At 37.2% G+C, this 20,530-nt stretch overlaps 1 protein-coding gene across 7 annotated transcripts in view; it reads left to right on the top strand.

The window, feature by feature from the left end:
• Positions 1 to 19,021, top strand: part of RC3H2 (ring finger and CCCH-type domains 2) — a 56,230-nt gene extending 37,209 nt beyond the window's left edge. For 2 of the 7 annotated variants that reach the window (XM_058523981.1, XM_058523979.1), the window contains exons 11-21: positions 3,213 to 3,427; positions 4,119 to 4,552; positions 5,148 to 5,318; positions 7,311 to 7,457; positions 7,787 to 8,000; positions 8,244 to 8,328; positions 8,600 to 8,681; positions 8,782 to 8,916; positions 9,179 to 9,286; positions 9,384 to 9,513; positions 10,166 to 10,282. In XM_058523981.1, the coding sequence (XP_058379964.1) occupies positions 3,213 to 3,427; positions 4,119 to 4,552; positions 5,148 to 5,318; positions 7,311 to 7,457; positions 7,787 to 8,000; positions 8,244 to 8,328; positions 8,600 to 8,681; positions 8,782 to 8,916; positions 9,179 to 9,286; positions 9,384 to 9,513; positions 10,166 to 10,194 (1,750 nt within the window). In that variant the 3' untranslated portion in view covers positions 10,195 to 10,282. Of the gene's footprint in view, positions 1 to 3,212; positions 3,428 to 4,118; positions 4,553 to 5,147; positions 5,319 to 7,310; positions 7,458 to 7,786; positions 8,001 to 8,243; positions 8,329 to 8,599; positions 8,682 to 8,781; positions 8,917 to 9,178; positions 9,287 to 9,383; positions 9,533 to 10,165 lie in introns of all 7 variants that reach the window. The other 5 variants (XM_058523980.1, XM_058523978.1, XM_058523976.1 and 2 more) reach the window with 4 other exon arrangements.
• The last annotated feature ends 1,509 nt before the right edge of the window (positions 19,022 to 20,530 follow it).

Below are 20,530 nucleotides of genomic sequence, written 5' to 3'. Positions count from 1 at the left end.
GGGAATTTGCTTATTGAAGGATCCTTACAATCTTCCCTGGGAGAGATTTTAGAAATGATATATCAGAGAACAGTGTCTAGTTAGCATATGGTATTTGCACACTCATTCTGAGTTTTGTTGGCACTCTTGGAAATACACGAGATGTCTAAGATATCTCTACCTTTAAGAAATTTATGATGATATGGTTGTGAAGACAGTATTTACATAAATGAAGCAATATTGGAGTTGGATTAAAGAACAGGAAAGTTTTATATTGCTGGGAGAAATATAGGAAAGGATTTCAGAAAAAGAAACAGTGTAACATGAATCAAGTTTGTTGATAATTATATGGAACACTGAGGAGATCAGCCTTTTAGAACTGAAGGTTTATGTTAGGAACTGCTTAAAATAAGATTAGGTAGATAGGTTGGCACCAGATTGTGGAGACCTTGTGTTTTGTATGTTTAGGAAATGAGCTTTTGAAGGGTTTTGGCAAAGTAATGTTGTAAAACTATTTTATAATCCATAGAATGGAATATTATTCAGCCATAAAAAAGGAGTGGAGTACTAATACAGACTTGAAAACATGCTGAGTGAAAGAAGCTAGATACAAAAGGCCACATATTATGTAATTTCATTTATGTGAATGTCCAGAGTAGGCAAATCCACAGAGACAGAAAATACATTAGTGGTTGCTAGGGGCTGGGGCTGGGGAGAGAGAAGGATGAGGAGTGAATGCTAAGGAGTACAGATTTCTCTCAGATGATGAAAATGTTTCAATATTAGGTGCTGGTGCTGGTTGCACAACCTCGTGAATATACCAAAAATCACTGAATTTGTATGCCTTAAAAGGGTAAATTATATCATTTAAAAAAATGATAAACTAGAGAAAAAAACTTTTAAAAACAAATAAATCTAAATAAATAAATCATCTTATTTACTCATTAAAAAATTATGGGAGGCCGGCCCGGTAACACAGTGGTTAAGTGCGCGCACTCTCCTTCGGCAGCCCAGGGTTTGCAGGTTCGGATCCCGGGCGTGCACTGACGCACTGCTCGTCAAGCCATGCTGTGGTGGCGTCACATATAAAGTAGAGGAAGATGGGCACGGGTGTTAGCCCAGGGCCAATCTTCCTCAGCAAAAAGAGGACGATTGGCATCGGATGTTAGCTCAGGGCTGGTCTTCCTTACAAAAAAAATTAAAAAATAAATAAAATAAAAAATTATGGGGGCTGGCCCCATGGCATAACAGTTAAGTGCACACGCTCCACTGCTGGTGGCCCTGGTTTGGATCCCGGGCATGCACCGACACACCGCTTGTCAGGCCCATGCTGTGGTAGCGTCCCACATAAAGTGGAGGAAGATGGGCACAGATGAACATAGCTCAGGGCCAGTCTTCCTCAGCAAAAAGAGGAGGATTGGCATGGATGTTAGCTCAGGGCTGATCTTTCTCACAAAAAAAAATAAAATAAAATTTATGGATCTTCTACTATGTGCTGAACACCAGGCCAGTTAGTATAGCTAATGAAAATGAACTAGATGTACTCCCGGCTTCTAAGGAAGAGTGTTCCAGTGTAGTTTGGGAGACAGATGTAAAAAGATATAATACATTCTGAAAGGTACTGCAATGGAGTTGTGTTCCAAGTGTTATTGGAACACACACCAAAAAAGAATAATTCTGCAGGGAGTTATTTTGGAATTCTTCTTAGAGGTAAGGTGATGATACCTGAACTATTTCCAAAAGTATGGATAGTTAGGAAGGAACGGCCTTGTCAGTAGAGGAAGCAGCACAGGCAAAGCATGTAGCTGTGAGAGGGGCTGCTGCAAAGGAAAGCCTGGAATCCTGAAAGTCATCTAGGATATAGCTGTAGTAATCGATAGCTGTCTGACTAGAATGTGACTGAAAATTAGCTTTTTCCATAAGTCTGAATTTGGGGGATAGCTTGCATGATTTCATGAGGCATGAACCTTTTTATGGATTTTGATGCCATTTCCCTGATAAGTCTAAGAATTTTCCATTTCAAAGTACTTATCCAGATTTTACAGCATATAGCATTTTGACATGGAAGGACCAGATAGTCTATGTAAAGCACTTAGCATAGTGCCTGGAATGTGCTCAGTAAATGTTATTGTTGTTATAAGGAAGTCCTAATCATTTTCCTTGTTGCCTTTATTTAACTACAAAGAATAAGCACAGCCCTAAAATATCTTTAAACTCTAAGCCAATACATTTGTACCTACTATTATTACCCACAGTTCCATAATTATTTTCTACATTTTGACACACAGTTACACATAGAAGTAAATATCTGCTAGACTAATCTGCTAGACCTAAAGGCAGCCCATACTCCTTGTCATTTATACTTTAGCTTTAAAAGGGCTTCTTTTGTTTGAGAAAAACCCTCTAATCTAGTTGGGATGCAGCGTATTGAATTGCAGCATCAACAAGATCATTTTCTGAAGTCACCACATTTCTAAGCTCTGCCAAAGTTTGACTCCTTAAAAGGACAGGAGAAAGCCAGGATGAGATCCTCTAGAGCTGATTGCTTGCTAACGCAACAAAGAAAATCCTTTGTGTATAAAAAAAAGAGATGTTTGTGTATTTTGCATCAATTTAATGAGTAACCATTTCATTGGCATTTCGTTCATCCAACAGATACTCACTGAGTACCTACTGTGTGGCAGGAACTATTTCGTTTATCCAACAAATATTTACTGAGTGTCTCCTGTGTGCCAGGACCTCTTTTAGGTCCTGGGTATAGAGCAGTTAACGAAATGGCCTTTCCTCAAGTAGTTTTTATTTCAGCTAATCTAACTCTTAATAGAACAACTCTTCCTTTACATGTCTGTCTTCTTTGTCCCAAAGAATTCTACTGGTAGACTATATTGTTTCTACTGAGAACTTCTTGAACAGAATTTTTTTTTAATTTCCAGTAGGAAAAATCTTTGTTTAAAGAATGAGTAAAAAGGGACTGGTAGGTCACATTAGAGCCTGGGATTTGTTTGCATTTCCTTTTGCTCTCACCAGAATATGAGATCTGTTACTGTGATCCTGTGAATTAGCAGTGTAAGGTGGCAATGAAATTCATTGCCTTATTTGTCACTATGGAAATACCTCAAGTGTTTTCCATTAGTGGCTTCACTATATAATTTTATGAAAAATTCCTACTGAGGAAAACTTAACAGTCAAAGACAGTGATTTATCATTTGCCCTTTGTTAAATTTTCTCTCTAGTAAAATTGGTTCTCCACCCAAGACTCCTGTAAGTAATGTAGCGGCTACCTCAGCTGGGCCCTCTAATGTTGGAACAGAGCTGAATTCTGTGCCTCCAAAATCCAGCCCGTTTATAACTAGAGTACCAGTATATCCTCAGCATTCTGAAAACATTCAGTATTTTCAAGATCCAAGGACTCAGATACCCTTTGAAGTCCCACAGTACCCACAGACAGGTAAGTAATTTTAGACAATCCTAAGAAAACAAGAAATTGTAATATTAAACATTTGTTGCCCTTAGATAAATAAGTGAATCATTTATATCTATCTATAGATAGAAGTAGATTTATATCTATTAGTTAAAAAATTAATCCTTTGGACTACATGACCGGCAAGTTTTCTTCCTGTTCTAAGAATCTATAATTCTACACACCAATGGTTTAAAGGTTCTCGTTCCAAGGAATCAAATATAGAGTTCTATGGATGAGCTTCAGGAAGTTCTGTAAATTCCCTGAAATAGTATGCAAAATATTTGGTTTATATATACTTTTGAACAGGCGAAACACAACTTACATAGATTTTGAAAGAGGTCTTTAACCTCTGCTCCCCAAAAGGTTAAGAACCAATGATGTAACTAATTACTTAATCCAAAACCTATAGCAATAGATTCACTAGAAGGAAATTTACCAGCCATCTGTTAATAGCTCTGTCATGTGTTTTTAAGGAGCAGTCTAATGTTAGCGTTGAATGTTAATGATTTTCATATAGTGGTTTCTTAAACGACGTAGATTCTTTCTAAAGAGGAGGTCACTAAAGTAAGGTTCAAAGTTTATTTTCCCACAGTAGAGGCTGCTTTAAACTTAAACCATTATAAAATGTTGGATTTTACTAAGATTACATTAAATATTCCTCTTTCCAATTTTCAAGGATACTACCCACCACCTCCAACGGTACCAGCTGGCGTGGCTCCCTGTGTTCCTCGCTTTGTGAGGTCCAATAATGTTCCAGAGTCCTCCCTCCCACCTGCTTCCATGCCATATGCCGATCATTACAGTACATTTTCCCCTCGAGATCGAATGAATTCTTCTCCTTACCAACCTCCTCCTCCGCAGCCGTATGGACCAGTTCCTCCAGTACCTTCTGGAATGTATGCTCCTGTGTATGACAGCAGGCGCATCTGGCGCCCACCTATGTACCAACGAGATGACATTATTAGAAGCAATTCTTTACCTCCAATGGATGTTATGCACTCATCTGTCTATCAGACGTCTTTGCGAGAAAGATATAACTCATTAGATGGGTATTATTCAGTGGCTTGTCAGCCACCAAGTGAGCCAAGGACAACCGTGCCTTTACCAAGGGTAAGTAATGATGGAAATAGGAATGCTACTGTAGTGTAGTGGTTACGAGCCCAATGTCTGGTATCAGACCACCCAGGTATATATATACTGGCTTCTCCACTTACTGATTGTGTGACTTATGGAAGTTACTTGACTTCTCTATGTTAGTTTTTTCATCTGTTTGTTGGAAATAATAGTAGAACCTACCTCATAAGGCTGTTGTGAGGATTAAATCAGAAAAAACAAAGCTCTTAGAACTGGACCTGATACATATTAATGCTCAATAAATGTTATGTTTGGATAGGAAACTGATGGGAAGGTAAAAAGAAATCTTCAAAATACAAGGACAGGGCCTGTTTTCAGTATTCCCACATATATACAAATGAATTTCCTAACCAGGAAAAGTGAGTGCTCGGATTTTACTTTTAACATCACTTGACTAAATATTAACCCTTTCGTTTAAGTGTGTTGAGAATAGGCTAGGGTGACTTCCCTCCTGTATTTTTTTTTTGCTCCCAACAATATAATAAAATGTTTACATTATTTCCACAGAGCATAGTTAAATTTATTTACCACTCCCTAGATGATTAAGATTGTTTCTTTTATCCCCCCTTAGGAACCTTGTGGTCATTTGAAGACCAGTTGCGAGGAGCAGATGAGAAGAAAGCCAGAGCAGTGGGCACAGTACCACACTCAGAAAGCACCTCTTGTCTCTTCAGCTCTTCCTGTGGCAACACAGTCACCAACACCACCTTCTCCTCTATTCAGTGTAGACTTCCGCAGTGATGTAAGAAAGGTTTTAATCACTTAATGTTGCAGGGATAGGTCAGACAGCTGACTTCAGAGCACTCATTCAAACCAGGGTTAGCTAGGTTGGATATTTTGTAGTGGTTTGGTGTGCAGTTGAGTTTAGTTCAATAAACATCAAGAATGTAAGCACTATGGCTAGGCGTTGTGACACTCTGAAGACCGTTAAGTCACAGTCCTTTTTCCACCAAGAATTCAAAATCTTTCTGGCAGTATAATTCTCATTATTTTTATGATTTTTATTAATAATAAGATTTATATCTACCATTTATTGAGCACTTACTTGTGCCAGGCACTGTACTAAGCATTTACATAATGTTATTTTATTTAATTCTCACAAAAACCCTAGGGGACAGATATTATCTGTATTTTGCAGTAGGAATCCTACTCAGAGAAGTTAAGTAATTTGCTCAAGTAGTAAATTCAGCCTGTAAGTAGCTGGGATTTGAATCTTGGTGTGTCTGAGGCATTTCTTCCCTACTTCACAAGAGGTGCAGAAATTCCTACTGTATTATTCATGGTGTTTTACATCACTGTTAATTATTGTTCTTGTTATTACAAAACAAATTTTTGTACCAGGATCGTTTCAGTGTACCCTGGTGTTTTCAGTACTGTTATATTTAGAGCAGACCATTAATTTTTTGGGTTTATTCCTCATTCCTAGAGGTAGTAATATAAAAAAATTTTTTAAACTTTTTCATTATGAAAAATTTTAAACATATATAATAGTGGAGAGAAGAGTGTAAAAAACCCCATATACCCATCACACAGCTTCCACAAATATCAGCTCAGCCAGTCTTGTTTCATTTGTTCCCATTCTTCCTAATGGATTATTTTGAAGTAATCCTAGACATCGTATTTTTTTCATCCATAAATATTTCAATAAACCATTGAATTTTTAAACTAGATCCAAATTTGTCTCATCAAACAGCCTTCTTCAAAGCAGCTAAACATCTTGACAACAGAGTGATAGAGTTGCCACTTGCTTAATAGAAAAATATGTTTACCTTTTTTTATACTATGCCTTAGACAATAAGTATTTCCCTGAGACTCAGATCTGCTATTAGTGATATAACTTGGGATAAGTAATTTAACCTTTTTGGCCTTTAGTTTCCCTGTGTAATTACTAAATGAGATTTAATGATTCTTACAACTTTAGTATTCTGGTCCTATTACTCACCGTCCCTTTAAAATTTATCCACTTCCCCTTCTAGTTCCAGAACCTTCTTTGAATTCTTCTTCTTCTCTTTTTTTTTGTTTCGTGAGGAAGATTGGCCCTGAGCTAACATCCACTGCCAATCTTCCTCTTTTTGCTGAGGAAGATTAGCCCTGAGCTAACATCTGTGCCCATCTCCCTCTAATTTTGTACGCACTATGCTGCCACAGCATGGCTTGATGAGTGGTGCGTAGGTCTGCACCGGGGATCTGAACCCGTGAACCCCGGCCTGCTGAAGCGGAGTACACAAACTTAACCACTACACACTGGGCCGGCCCCTGAATTCTTTTTGTTCTTTATTTAATACTGCATGGTTTATCAGTTATGTTCCCTTATTTACACATGTTCTTGTTCTTTTCTCAAGAAAATTATAAACTACTTTAGGATGTGGACTGTGATCTCTGTGTATGTGTTTGTGTGTGTCTGCTTTCTTCTACTTTTGTTCATTTTTTTTGAGCACTTCATACCATGTTATAGGCATGCTGTAAATACTTAGTTTGATGGTATCAGTCGGGTTTCTTATAAGCACTTAAATGACAAAGTAAAAAGAGAAGGCATTTATTTTTATTAATAAATAATATAAATACAAATAGTATACTATTTGTTACTTACGGCAGTTTTTTATGTTGGTTATGGAAGGTTTAATTATTCCCTATGAAGCCCTGTGTATTCTATGATAGTGACTTTATATTAGTTATAAGTTTGTAAACTTATGTTTCTCACTGATTTGGCTATGCCTTTTTTTCCCTAAATCAGTTCTCTGAAAGTGTGAGTGGTACAAAATTTGAAGAAGATCATCTTTCCCATTATTCTCCCTGGTCTTGTGGCACCATAGGATCCTGTATAAATGCCATCGATTCAGAGCCCAGAGATGTAATTGCTAATTCAAATGCTGTGTTAATGGTATGATTTGGGGGGTGGAGGGATGTCATGCATGTTGACTCAAGTTTTAGAATGATTGAATGCTTTTATCTTCATATTGTTGCTATATAACTCATTTGTAAGCAGCAAAGTTATATTTAGGTAAGTCTGAAATAAGTTACATTCAATGTTTAAATTATTTGAGCATAGTTTTGTGGTTTAAAATAGATGTTGGATTATTTTTGAGATCTACAACTAGTGTTATATTTACCAGAAACTTAATTACATATGTCTTTTGAAAGCATGTACTTGTATTACTAGCTGAAGTAATTGCCAGCAGTTCTTTTATTGATTTTCTTTGGTTTATGCAGGACCTGGACAGTGGAGATGTTAAGAGAAGAGTGCATTTATTTGAAACTCAGAGAAGGACGAAAGAAGAAGACCCAATAATTCCTTTTAGTGATGGACCTATCATCTCAAAATGGGGTGCAATTTCCAGATCTTCCCGTACAGGTTACCATACCACGGATCCTGTCCAGGCCACTGCTTCCCAAGGAAGTGCAACTAAGCCCATCAGCGTATCAGGTAAATCCATTTAACTAATACCTCACCTTACATGTTCTAGCACTGTGCTTTATAATCCTTGCTTTGTGAGGTACAGAACATATCCCTCCATTTAACAACCGCAGTAAACTCAGAATTAAATAGTTTAGCCAGGAGAACATGGCTAGTTGGATAAAATATGGATCTTTTTTAAAAGTATACATTTACATCTATATACTGATTTTTCACTTTTCTGATCGTTTGTTTCTTTTTACATTTCTTTAGATTATGTCCCTTATGTCAATGCTGTTGATTCAAGGTGGAGTTCATATGGTAACGAGGCCACATCGTCAGCACACTATATTGAACGGTAACATTACTCTTAATTCTTTGGGATTCTCTATTCTCAGACTTGTATGTATCCTCAGAGTACAAATTCTACCCCCAATTATTTGTGAAATGTGCTTTACTAGTTTTAGCTGTAAAATTTCTGAAAAAAATTTTACTTGTACATTTGAAATGATGACTGAAACTTTCAGGGTTGATCTATTACATAGAACATATATAGGATATAGTCATTACTTCTTTAGTTGCTTCATTTATTTCACTTTTTATTACAGTAAACCTATTTCTCTTTAAAGGGACAGATTCATCGTTACTGATTTATCTGGTCATAGAAAGCATTCCAGTACTGGAGACCTTTTGAGCATTGAACTTCAGCAGGTGGGCTCTGTGTCACTTCGCTCTGAATTTTTTAAAAATAGAATGGTAGTTGAAAGCTATGGTTGGAAGCTAACTTAACCTTTTTTTTTTTTTTCTATAGGCCAAGAGTAACTCATTGCTTCTTCAGAGGGAGGCCAATGCTCTGGCCATGCAACAGAAATGGAATTCCTTGGATGAAGGCCGTCACCTTACCTTAAATCTTCTGAGCAAGGAAATTGAACTGAGAAATGGAGAGGTAAAGAAAATGGACCTCTCAGCTTCATGCTTAATGTGTTTGTTGTTTGTTGTTGCTATGCGTTGGTTCATGCCATTATTTAATGCATTTTAGTGTGCCTTTTTCAGATGGATGATTGCTTTCAAAACTTAAAGTAGAAATAAAATTGTGGCCCCAGATTTCTTAAATAGTTCTTTACATCAATCATTGGGATTCCCAATTTTATTTAAAAGGGAAGCCCCAGTTTCCACAGGTATAAAATCAGTATTTTTCTTAATTACAGAGTGATTATACAGAAGATGCAACCGATACTAAGCCTGATAGGGATATTGAGTTAGAGCTTTCAGCACTCGATACTGATGAACCTGATGGACAAGGTGAACAAATTGAAGTAAGTACCACAATTAGACATTTAGGAGGCTTTATTCCATTGGAAATTAAAATATAAAATACTTTCATACTGAAGGATTAACATTTTATTTTCTTAGGAGATCCTAGACATACAGCTTGGTATCAGTTCTCAAAATGATCCATTGCTGAATGGAACAGCAGTGGAAAATGGCCATCCAGTCCAACAGCACCAAAAGGAGGCCCTGGAGCAGAAGAGACAGAGTTTAGGTGAAGACCATGTGATTCTGTGAGTGTTAGAAGATTCATAACCAGTGGGCATAGGGCATGAATACTTAAAGAGAAATAGATGCAGTGTTAAATTCATTTTGGGCTTTATCCTATGAAGGGAAGGCCTTATGTAATAGGGCAGTGATTTGGTCAGTCTGGATTTTTAGGAGAGAAGAGGTAAGCTTGAACTAACAAAGTAATCCATTGTAGTAGCCTGAAACTTGTTTTTTGTTGGGATAAAAGTTAGTCTTTTTGCTCCAGCATCAGCTTATACTTCTTCAATCTGGTAGCCAAACTTCTAGACTACAAAATGGAGAATTAAAACCTAGATTAAGGGTTTCCCTTTTTAAAAATGATGTTAAGATTTTGTTGGCTTTAATATTGCTATTTTGCATAATTACTCCCAAACATATTGTCTCATCTTGAACGTGATAGTTTATTGGCCTTAAATTACGCAGTATTTTAATTTTTTATTAGAATTTTTGGAAAATGGGACTTTTTTAGTGACCTCTGATACTTTTTAGTGATAAAGACATACCTTTGCTAGGAGCTTTTAAAGTTTGTTACAACTTTTATTAAGCATGTTTGGTTACTCTTACAAGTTTTCACTTAAAGCTAATTTGTTTTCAATGTCATTTATTTTCTCTCTCAGGGAGGAGCAAAAAGCAGTTCTGCCAGTAACTTCTTGCTTTAGCCAGCCACTCCCAGTGTCCATTAGCAATGCAAGTTGCCTCCCCATCACCACATCTGTCAGTGTTGGCAACCTCATTCTGAAAACTCATGTTATGTCTGAAGATAAAAACGACTTTTTAAAACCTGTTGCAAATGGGAAGATGGTTAACAGCTGAAAGGAGGTTCATCTTTCAAATTTGTGACCATACCATGGAAGCATTTACACTAGCTTTTTATATATATAATATATATTATATAATGTATATTTTTTTTAAAAAAAAAGATATTACTGGGGGCATCCATTTCCTGTGGACTCTTTGATACTTCAAGCCCTCTTGCATTAGCATTATGAAAAAAAAGAAAATTTACTTTACTAGGGTAACACGTTCACTTTCCAGAAGTGATTGGAATTTGGACATTTAACTTAAGCTTCAAGCAGCTTTTTATGAGTTTGTAGCAATCCGGTGCAGTAACTGAGCCATTTCCTATTTTAAATGGCTTCTATAGAAAATTAACAACTCAGTTATTAAACTAGCAGGATCCTACAATGATACATCTAGTGAAAGTAGACTTTAATTAACTTATTTATTTCTATTTTTTGTTTCACTGAGAGAAATTTCCATCTCATTCCAGCTGCTTTATTTATCTTTTTCATGGAACTTTGCATGGATTTTTTTTTTCTTTTTTCTTTTTTTTTTTTTTTACTTTGAAGAGTGGAGTTAGATGTTCTTACCATAGAATTTTACAGGGTTATATACTAGCTTTCTTTACTGCATTATATGTAGGAGTGTTGGTGCAGTGCTTTTATCTGTAACATTTAAATTTTTTTTAATTTTCCATTTTTCAAGAATAGTTTCTGCTTTGTTAATATTTATACACAGGCTACTTGTTGAAGTAAGTAATTAAATATATAACCAAGTGCCTAAGTCTTTCAGCTGATGTACTAGATATTAAATTCTCCTAAGTTATGCAGAATCGTTTTTACAATTTTGATAAATTATGCACTAATGTAATGGCAGTTTTTTAAAATGCAGATTTAAGCCTGTACATTATTGAATCTGATGACTTGGCAAAAGAATCAGGTGCTTTCAGCTTTCTTGAGAAAACCCTGTATGTAGCGTTTGCACTGACTAACAAGATGGTATTGCTGGGTTTTTAATTTAAACTAATTAATTTGGATGTTCATTGCATTATCTTGGTTAAATATTGTTTATTGTTACTTCATGTTGGGGTTTAATTTTCCTTGTTTTCTGACTGTTAGGTTGATAAGACTATGAACCATGTAATAAGAGAACATTGGCTAACCTGTATTCATACTTAAAAACATGAATAATTTCTGCCCTGCTAAAATGTGACTGAAAAGTGTTTTGACTTGGCATCTGAAAGTATGCAGTATGTTCAACCAGCCATGCCCCACATCTGTGGGAGATATTTTATAGAAACCTAAGTTTCAGTCAACCTTTGAAAACAAAAGCTGGGCATTCCTTCCTGGTAATCTTACCTATAGTTTGTCTCTTTGTTTTTCCCCCATTTCTTTAAGATTGGTTTGACTTTTATTATTATTTTTTTAATTAACTTCTGTGAAGTTGTTTACTCTGAAAATTGTACTGGAATATTTTAAGCCAAGCTGATCTTTCACCAGGTGTACTGTATGTAAGGGCTTTTCCTGCTAGCAAGATGCTTAAACAGGATCATGTTATTGGTCGTCTGAGCTATTTAGTTGTTTTACAAAACCACAGCATTGTATCAGATAAGATTTTGATAAAAAGTTTTGTGCACATTTCCAGGGGCGGGAGGGTTGACATTTCCCTGAAATTTCTTGATCAGAATGAGTAAATACTGGTGTTTGATACCTGTCTTAATGAACATGCTCATAAGGTGACTGATAAGTTGTAAATATACCTGAGAAACAAAGGGGTAGTTTTGATATTCTGGTGTCAGTATGGAAGATCTTACACATTTATTTAATACTCAGATGTATGAAGATGTTTGTTTGTAGCATAACAGCACAGTAGCCTTGACTTAGTTTCCTTCGGTTAGTACTGTACCTTTTTGCCATGGCCAGTGCTCCCTATCCCTACAAAGACATTTTATTTATTTCACTCTGTAACCTGAAATGAATAGGAACAAGAGTTTTAAACCATGTTACATTAACTTATTTCTGACATTATAAATTAGCCTAGGATATTACAGGAACATGATTGTTATATAATTTATATCAAAACATTTCTATAAATACGCGCTTATTACATTTGAAATGCTTCCAATGTACTTTATTTGCTGTTTGTATTTCCAAAAAGGATATGCAAACCAGTATGTCTATTTCATGGATATTTAAATAGTGAGATCTTCCATGTTGAAGGTAATGTATTTTTTTTTAAGATTTTAAAATTGCTATTTTGTTACAAAATAGAGACCTATTAACAGTTCGAGAGCTCCTTATGTGCCCTCAGGGAAAGAACCCTCTGTGCAACAGAACTACGCAAAACATCTTCAGCACGTTCTGAGGGTGAATATATACTACATAAATTGATCTTGTGTATTTAACCTTATCTTTTTAATTTTAAAATTGAAATTTTGAAACTTGGTTGTGCTCTGTTGGAGGGGGTTGGGATAAACTGCTTAGGTGTTTGCCTACTTGTCCAGTGAAATTACATTTGCATCAGTGTATGTATATACCTGCCGACCTTATTGATATGTCTCAGAACATTTATATTAAAATAATGCTCGTCTTGCAGCAGGTGATCCCATAAAACAATAACTCCCTGTTAAAAACTTACTCTTTTTCTCACTAACAACATAGGAATTGTTTCTGTATTGGGATTATTCTGTATTGCATCCTTTATGTGGTGGCCATCTTCTGTTTCTCAGAGTGGGTTTAATGTGAAGTAAAGACATTGGTTTTCTGCCACTTCAGAGGAAAGAGCAGTTTATCTGTTCCTTCTTCAAAATGGTACCTACTGATGTCATAGAGGAAAAAATTACAAATCAGACCTAAGATGTGACTTTTTAAAATTGGGAGCATTCTGTGTCATTTGACCTGTTTACCAACATGTTATGATGTACTTATGTTTGAAACCAAAGGATATAAAGCAGTAGAAGAGGAAATTTGTAATGTTGGTAATAACTAAACTGCGTATGTTGCCTATTGTCTAATTAGGAAAAGGTAGTCTGAGGTCTAGCAAGTGGGGAAACGGTGGGTTTTTGTTCTTTGTGTGTTTTTTCCCCACTTTTTATGTTTTTGTTTTTCAATTTCTAAGTCCTATTGTGAAGTCCATGTGCCTCATTTAGATACTGTGAAGGTAGCACCAGTACTTCTCTTTTGTGGTCTCATTTCATTTTCTAAATTCTGAGAAAGTTACATATGTATTTCATCTAGTTGGTACCTGAACAAAGCAGATTCCCTTGCCTTTGCTGCCATGACTTACTTTCAGTACTATCTGATAAAGCAGTGTCATGCATGAAAGTTGTGCATTGTAATTTTCAAGAGAAGGGACTTCATTGGGCCAGTGACACTGATTTTTTTCTTAGTAGCTATTTACTCTCATAAAAGAATAGTAAAAGAAACCTCCTATACTAGAACTAAAATTTTCCATTTGTATGGATCTAGTCACTTTCACTCAAATTCCAAGTTGATGCTAAGTATGTAAAGTACATCCCAATTTTATATGCTCCTTTGAGAAAATTACGGGATGCACAGCAGTGTAGGAATTTAAAATGGGATCGTTTAAACATTTGGAAACATTGTTTTAAAAACCATCTAGCTTGCTTTTGCATTTTAGATGTTAAAGCCCATGTTGTCTTGTTAACAGGGGTGGGATTTTTAATGATCAGATTCAGCATGTGATTTCAACTTTTGAGTATTTCTTCCCTAGCTTCTTTTGAGCCATTTTCTGAGCAGACTGTCACCAGTATTGGTAACTAATCATTAAAGGGAAAAGTTGCGTTGTATGTATTAGTTTCCTGGAAGAACTTTTCTTGTGTTTTAGTGAATGAAGAGTGTTGATGGGATCACTTACTGTAACTCTTACATAAGAACCCCTTCTGCAAGCAGACCACAAATGAACATGCTCAAGGAGTATCCCATTTTCTGGATAAATTGAATAAATTTGCTTGTTACTCCTTTATACTAACGATTTCTTTGTATCCCTTTGCTGGCAAGGGAATACAAGGAGTCAAGGCCACTGATCAGAACACCCCACATTTGAGTGGAGTCTTATTTCTACTCCAAGAGCAGTTATTCCCCCAAGTCCAAAATTGGCAGTTTTTTCTTTTTTTAAATAAAAATTTAAAAATATCCTCAAACCAGTGGAACATAGACACTGGCTGCACTTAGTACTGCCAAAAGCCAAGGTCATTTGCATATATTCCATCAATCTGTCAAGAATTAGGCCTCACTTTATAACCCAAGGCATGGAAGTGCATGCATTCTCTTAGCTGGGCAAACAATTATACTGTAGTTGTGATACAACACATGTGGCTTTTATTTGTACTGCACATATCCACTGTACAGCCACTTGGGAGTATCGTGGTTAGCTTGCAGCAACTGCTGTCTGCATTTATACTGTTTATTGCATATTCTTTTCCCTGGAAGTGAAAGAGAAATGTTTTTCTTGTTGCATTGATTACATTTTATAAATTTGCTTAGCTGGAAAGTTTGGGAAAAGAGGCCTGTTTGTCAATTGTACAACCGATTGTGAAGCTCTAGTGTGAATATTTTTACGTCTGTATTAGACATTTTCTTTGCAAATCTATTGTTCGATTGAAATGTAAATGAAATTAAAGATGGTGTACACCCATCATGTAAAAAGCAGGCACCATCTCTAAGATGGATTTAATGCTCATTTTTAAGGCATATACTCAGCTTCTATTTAAAACTATAATTTAAAATAATTCTGTACAATGAAATGGGGAATATATATGGGAATAAATTCTATTCCATTTATTTCAATTTGAATTTCCAAATTGTATTGTTTCCCTTTGTGCTATAGGAATAGGATTAAATGGGGGAAGGCTAGGATTATAAGGCCTGTATCTGGGGGGAGGGCAGAGATGGAACAATGAGGGTTGTGATGATAGTGAATAGCAAAGAGTGAATTCTGTGTGTTTTTGCTGTAGCACTGAAGTGAAGAGATATTAGCTTTGGCTGTTCACAGAATAGAGCATCATGATTTTCAGTGTTTGAGAGAAAATTGATGGAAAAAGTTTGCAGTACTTGACATGTATTTGCATGCACAAAATAAAATTATTTGTCCACCTTAAAAGTTGTTTGTTACTGTCAATATTAAGTTTATGGTGCATTTTAGTTATCTTGATTTCCTTGGTATATTTTTTGGCTTAATTAAGCTACCAGAATACTCCTTAAGTTGAGATTTAAAGAAATCACCTGCCTCATGCATACTTCATTGGGAAGGATCTGAAAGAAATTAATGGACTAGGGAGGATGAAATACTTGTTAATTTGATGAGTCACTTCATTTGTTCAATATAGAGTACTTTTATATGGGAGATGAAGACAGATAATACTAGCAGTTCACAGTCTAGTGGAGAAAATAGGACAAATACGTAAATAATACAAAGCAGTGTATTATAGAAGTATGAAGACAGTTCTGTGGAACCTCAGAATATGAACAGAGAATGCCCTGAGTGGATCTAGATATCATTTTCACTGGACCTTGAGTAGTCTGTACATTCACTCAGCTGATATATTTTAAAGCCCTGTCTGTACTGGTCATTAAGGTTAAAGGTCAATGAAACATAAGCCCTTTCTCTAGAAGCTAACAGTGTGGAAAATGGGAAAGACAAATCTGAATAACTAGCTCAGGGAGCTATGTTCTGACGTAGGGTGTGTGGAAACTCCAAAAGTGAGATTATGAGGTGGATGGTAGAGGTGGCGAGCCAGAGGAGGTACTTTGAGAAATGACCTCAGGCTAGACTTTGTAGGCTGAATAACATTTCACCAAGGAGAGATAAGGGGAGAAAACACCCTGAGCACTTACTCTACCTTCAGAACAACCCACTCTATCTTAATAGTCCTTCATAATAATAGATATTATGGTCCCTATTTTATATTTGAGATGTTAAGTAACTTCCTCAAGACCTTGTAACTAGAAAGTAGTGGAGTCAGAATTCTGATTGAAGTCTGTCCTTGTTCTACCTCCCAAAGGTGGTGATGGTGGTGGATGGAACCTATTTTAGCCATAAGTGTTAACAGTGGAAAGAGTGTTTAAGAAATAGCTTAACTAACTCTTAGAGCACTTAATATGTTCCAGACACAGTTTTAAATGCTGTAGGTATATTGTAATCTAGGACCGTTATTGTCACCATTTTACAGATGAGAAAACTGAGGTAGAGACTGTAAAAAATTTGCCTAAGTTTACACAGCTAAATGAGGTAGGGACCTCTGTGAAGGACATTGAATACCATACTGAAGAGACCATTAGGGAGTCTTGGAAGTTAGATGACCCAAACAATTTGGGGTTTTAGCAAGATCACTTTGGCAGTAGAGTGAGGTGAAGCTGGAGATAGACCAACAGGGAGGCCAGGTCGACAATCTAGGTAAGCAGTGTTTAGAGCATGGCGAAGTGGAGATGCCGGGAAAAGATGAATTTGACACGTAGGAGAGAGCAATTGACGAGATTTGTTGTAGAGGGAATGTATTAGACACCTACACATTATAGTGAATTAAATTTGGTTTAGAATCCCAGACCTTCTTGCCGGCAACAGACCGACATTTGTGAAACATGTAATCTTGTATAAGCCCTGGAGTGACTACTGAGATCAGGAAGAAGAGGAAAAACCATGGATAGTTGATCCAGGCAAAGGAGAAGAAACTTAACAAAGGAAATGAAATTCCAGGAAGATTTTATTCCCTTTATAGTTAATACCTATTGAAATAATTATCATGCACTTAGATTCTTTGTAATTGAAAACTCCATGGTGTGGTAGTTCCAAACTCACCTGCACATTGCAATCACCTAGGGATATTTTAAAAATCCTAAAGCCCAGATAACACTCCAGACTGATTAACTCACAATCGCTGAGGGTGGGACCAAGGCATCAGTACTTTTGAAGCTCCCCATGTGCTTCCAATGTGCAGAAAAGTTTGGGAATCAGTGCCATAATGAGTGAAAATGGGTTGGGGGCCTGTCTTAGCCCAGGTGCACTAGATGACATCCATCATCAAATGTTCAGGCCCATATGGTCTTTTCAGACTCATTCAACAAATATTTTTTTGAGAATCTGTGTCCCAGCCATTAGGGATACAGGAGTGAACTAGTCCCCTAACTTCATGAAACTTACAGTTGGAGAGACAGACAAGAAATAAATAAAAGGTGAATTTAGATAATGAGGAGTAATACAACCAGAACAAATATAATGCCAGATGATGAGATTTTATAAGGTGGGAGTGGTAATTCTCAGCACTGTGGACAGTTTTAGATAAGCCAGTCTACCAAACATCTCCATTTGGTTCTCTAATAAACACCTCAAACTTAACATATCCAAATCTGAGTTTCTGGTGTCTCCCCAAACTACCCTTTCAGTCTTCCTCATTTCAGTTACTTCCGCCCTTGGCTACTCTCACTCGCACCTAGTCCAGCAGCAAATCCTGTCAGCTCTACCTTCAAAATATATTCAGAATTTGACTACTTCTCACCACCTAGGTACAACCCACAACTCTCTCTCTCTCCTGAATTGTAATAGCCTCCTGTTCTCCCTGCTTCTGCCCTCGCCTCCGTTCAGCTTATTCTCATCACAGCAGCTCGAATGAGCTCATTAAAATGTTAAGTCTGAGCATTTCACTCCTGTGCTCAAAACCCTTCAAATGCTTCTCATCTCACTCTGAGTGAAAGCCCAAAGTCTTTTCTTTGAAACTCCCTGTGCTCCAGCCACACTGGCAGCTCTGGTGTTCTCCACCAGGCCGGGCACACTCCCATCGCAGGGCCTTTACACTTGCTGTAAGGATAGAAGGCTTCCCCCACCCCCATCGGATATCTTCATGACTAGATCTCTCACTTTCTTCAGGTGTTTACTCAAAAGTCAACCTCAGTGAGAACTGCATGAAGAATAATAGTGGGGGAGGGAGGTGCTATTTAGAATAGGTATTTTAACCCAAGAAACAGATCAACTAAAGAATTTTTTAACTTTATCTTCTGAAATAATTATGGAGTCACAGGAAGTTGCAAAAATAATAGAGAGGACCCAGGTATCCTTTACACAGTTTCCCCGATGTAGCATCTTATATAACTATAGTATAATATCAGAACCAGAAAATTGACATTAGTAACAATCTGCAGACCTTATTCACATTTCACTGGCTTCACATGCACTCATTTGCCTGTGTGTGTGTGTGTGTAGTTCTATGCAATTTTAGCACATGTAGATTTGTGGAACCACCACTGTTCTCAAGATAACAGAACTGAAAAAAAAGATAACAGAATTGTTCCATCACCTCAGTGATCCCTCGAGCTTCTCGTTTGTATTCACATCCATTCCCCTCCCTTACCCCCATTCTCCCATCCCTAACTCCTGGCAACCACTAATCTGTTCTCCATCTCTATAATTTTGTCATTTTGAGGATGTATAAATGAAATTATACAGAATGTAATCTTTTGAGATTGGCTTTTTTCATGCAGCATAACTCCCTTGAGATCCATCCAAATTGTTACATGTATTAATAATTTCTTCATTTTGGTTGCTGAGTAGTATACCATGGTATGGATGTACCACATTTTGTTTAAACATTCACCCATTGAAGAGCATGTGGATTGTTTCAAATTTTTGGCTATTACAAATAAAACTGCTATGAACATTTGTATACATGTTTTTGTGTGGACATAAGTTTTTCGTTTTTGAAGTATTTTTCATGTGTGTGTGAGGAAGATCAGCCCTGAGCTAACATCTGTTGCCAATCCTCCTCTTTTTTGCCAAGGAAGATCGGCCCTCGGCTAACATCTGTGCCCATCTTCCTCTACTTTATATGGGACACCGCCACAGCATGGCTTGATAAGCAGTGCATCAGTGTGTGCCCAGGATCTGAACCTGTGAACCCCGGGCCACCAAAGTGGAGTGCACGCACTTAGCTACGCCACCAGGCCGGCCCTCTGAAGTATTTTTTGAACAAATAAATTGGTGTACTTTGACCTCTGAAGGAAATGAACAAATTAGACTATAAGGTCTTAACTTAAAAATGGACAAATCCCTTGGGGCCATCCTGGTGGCGTATTGGTTAAGTTCGGCATGCTTTGCTTCAGCGGCCTGGGGTTCGCAGCTTCGGCTCCCAGGCACAGACCTACACCACTCATCAAGCCATGCTGTGGTGGCGACCCACATACGACATAGGGGTAGATTGGCACAAACGTTAGCTCGAGGCCAATCTTCCTCAAGCAAGAAAAGGAGGTGACAGGTGTTACTTCAGAGCTGATCTTCCTGCCCCCCCCACAAAGGACAAATCCCTTCAAAATACAATTTACCAAAACAGATACAAGATGAAAAGGAAAATTGGAATAATTCTTGTATTAGTTGTCTATTGTCACATAAGAAATTACTCCAAAGCTTAGTGACTTAACACATTTATTATTTCACAGTTTCTGTTGGTCAGGAATCTGCATCTGACTTAGATGGGTCCTCTGTTTCAAGTCTGTCACAGACTGCAATCTAGATGTTGGCTGGTGCTGTAGTCATCTCAGTTCACCCGGGGAACAGCCTGCTTCCAAGATCACTACCCTGATTGTTGGCAGGATTTCAGTTCCTCCTGAACTGTTGCAATGAGGGCCTCAGTTTTTCGTTGGCTGAAGTCTGCCCTCAGTTCCTTGCCACATAAGACTCTCTAAAGGGCAGCTCACAATCAGTATGGTAGCTTGGCTCATCCAAGCAGCAGGCAAGAAAAGCTTGAGACTGAAGGGGGCTGGGGCCAGTTCAAGAGAGAGAGAGAACTGTAAAGTCACAGTCTTTTATAACCTAATTTTGGAAGCAACATCCCATCATATTTGTCATTATTCCTTAGAAGCGAGTCACTAGGTCCAGACCACACTCAGGGACTGATATAGCCAGAGACTGCTGACTCCTGTTATTCTTGTCCTTGTGTAATCCCCTCCTCCTGAGTGTGGACTGGACTTAGTGACTTCTTTATCTCCAATCAGGAAATGGAAATCATACAGGGGAAGTTTAATATAAAGAATTATTAAAATCTAATAAATGAATGACTTTTAAGATAAAGGGAAATTCCATATGGTACCCTATGGCTTAGGGAGAGTACCTAAGGAAGGACAAACTTGGAAAGGGGTCCCCTTACCAAGACTGGGTTCAGACCTCACTGGAGAAGGTGAAGTTCAGCCCACTGGACG

Source organism: Diceros bicornis, chromosome 28 (assembly GCF_020826845.1).
Source record: "Diceros bicornis minor isolate mBicDic1 chromosome 28, mDicBic1.mat.cur, whole genome shotgun sequence".
NCBI lineage: Eukaryota > Metazoa > Chordata > Mammalia > Perissodactyla > Rhinocerotidae > Diceros > Diceros bicornis.
Note: the sequence above shows the minus strand (reverse complement) of the source record. Positions and strands in the feature narration are given on the sequence as shown.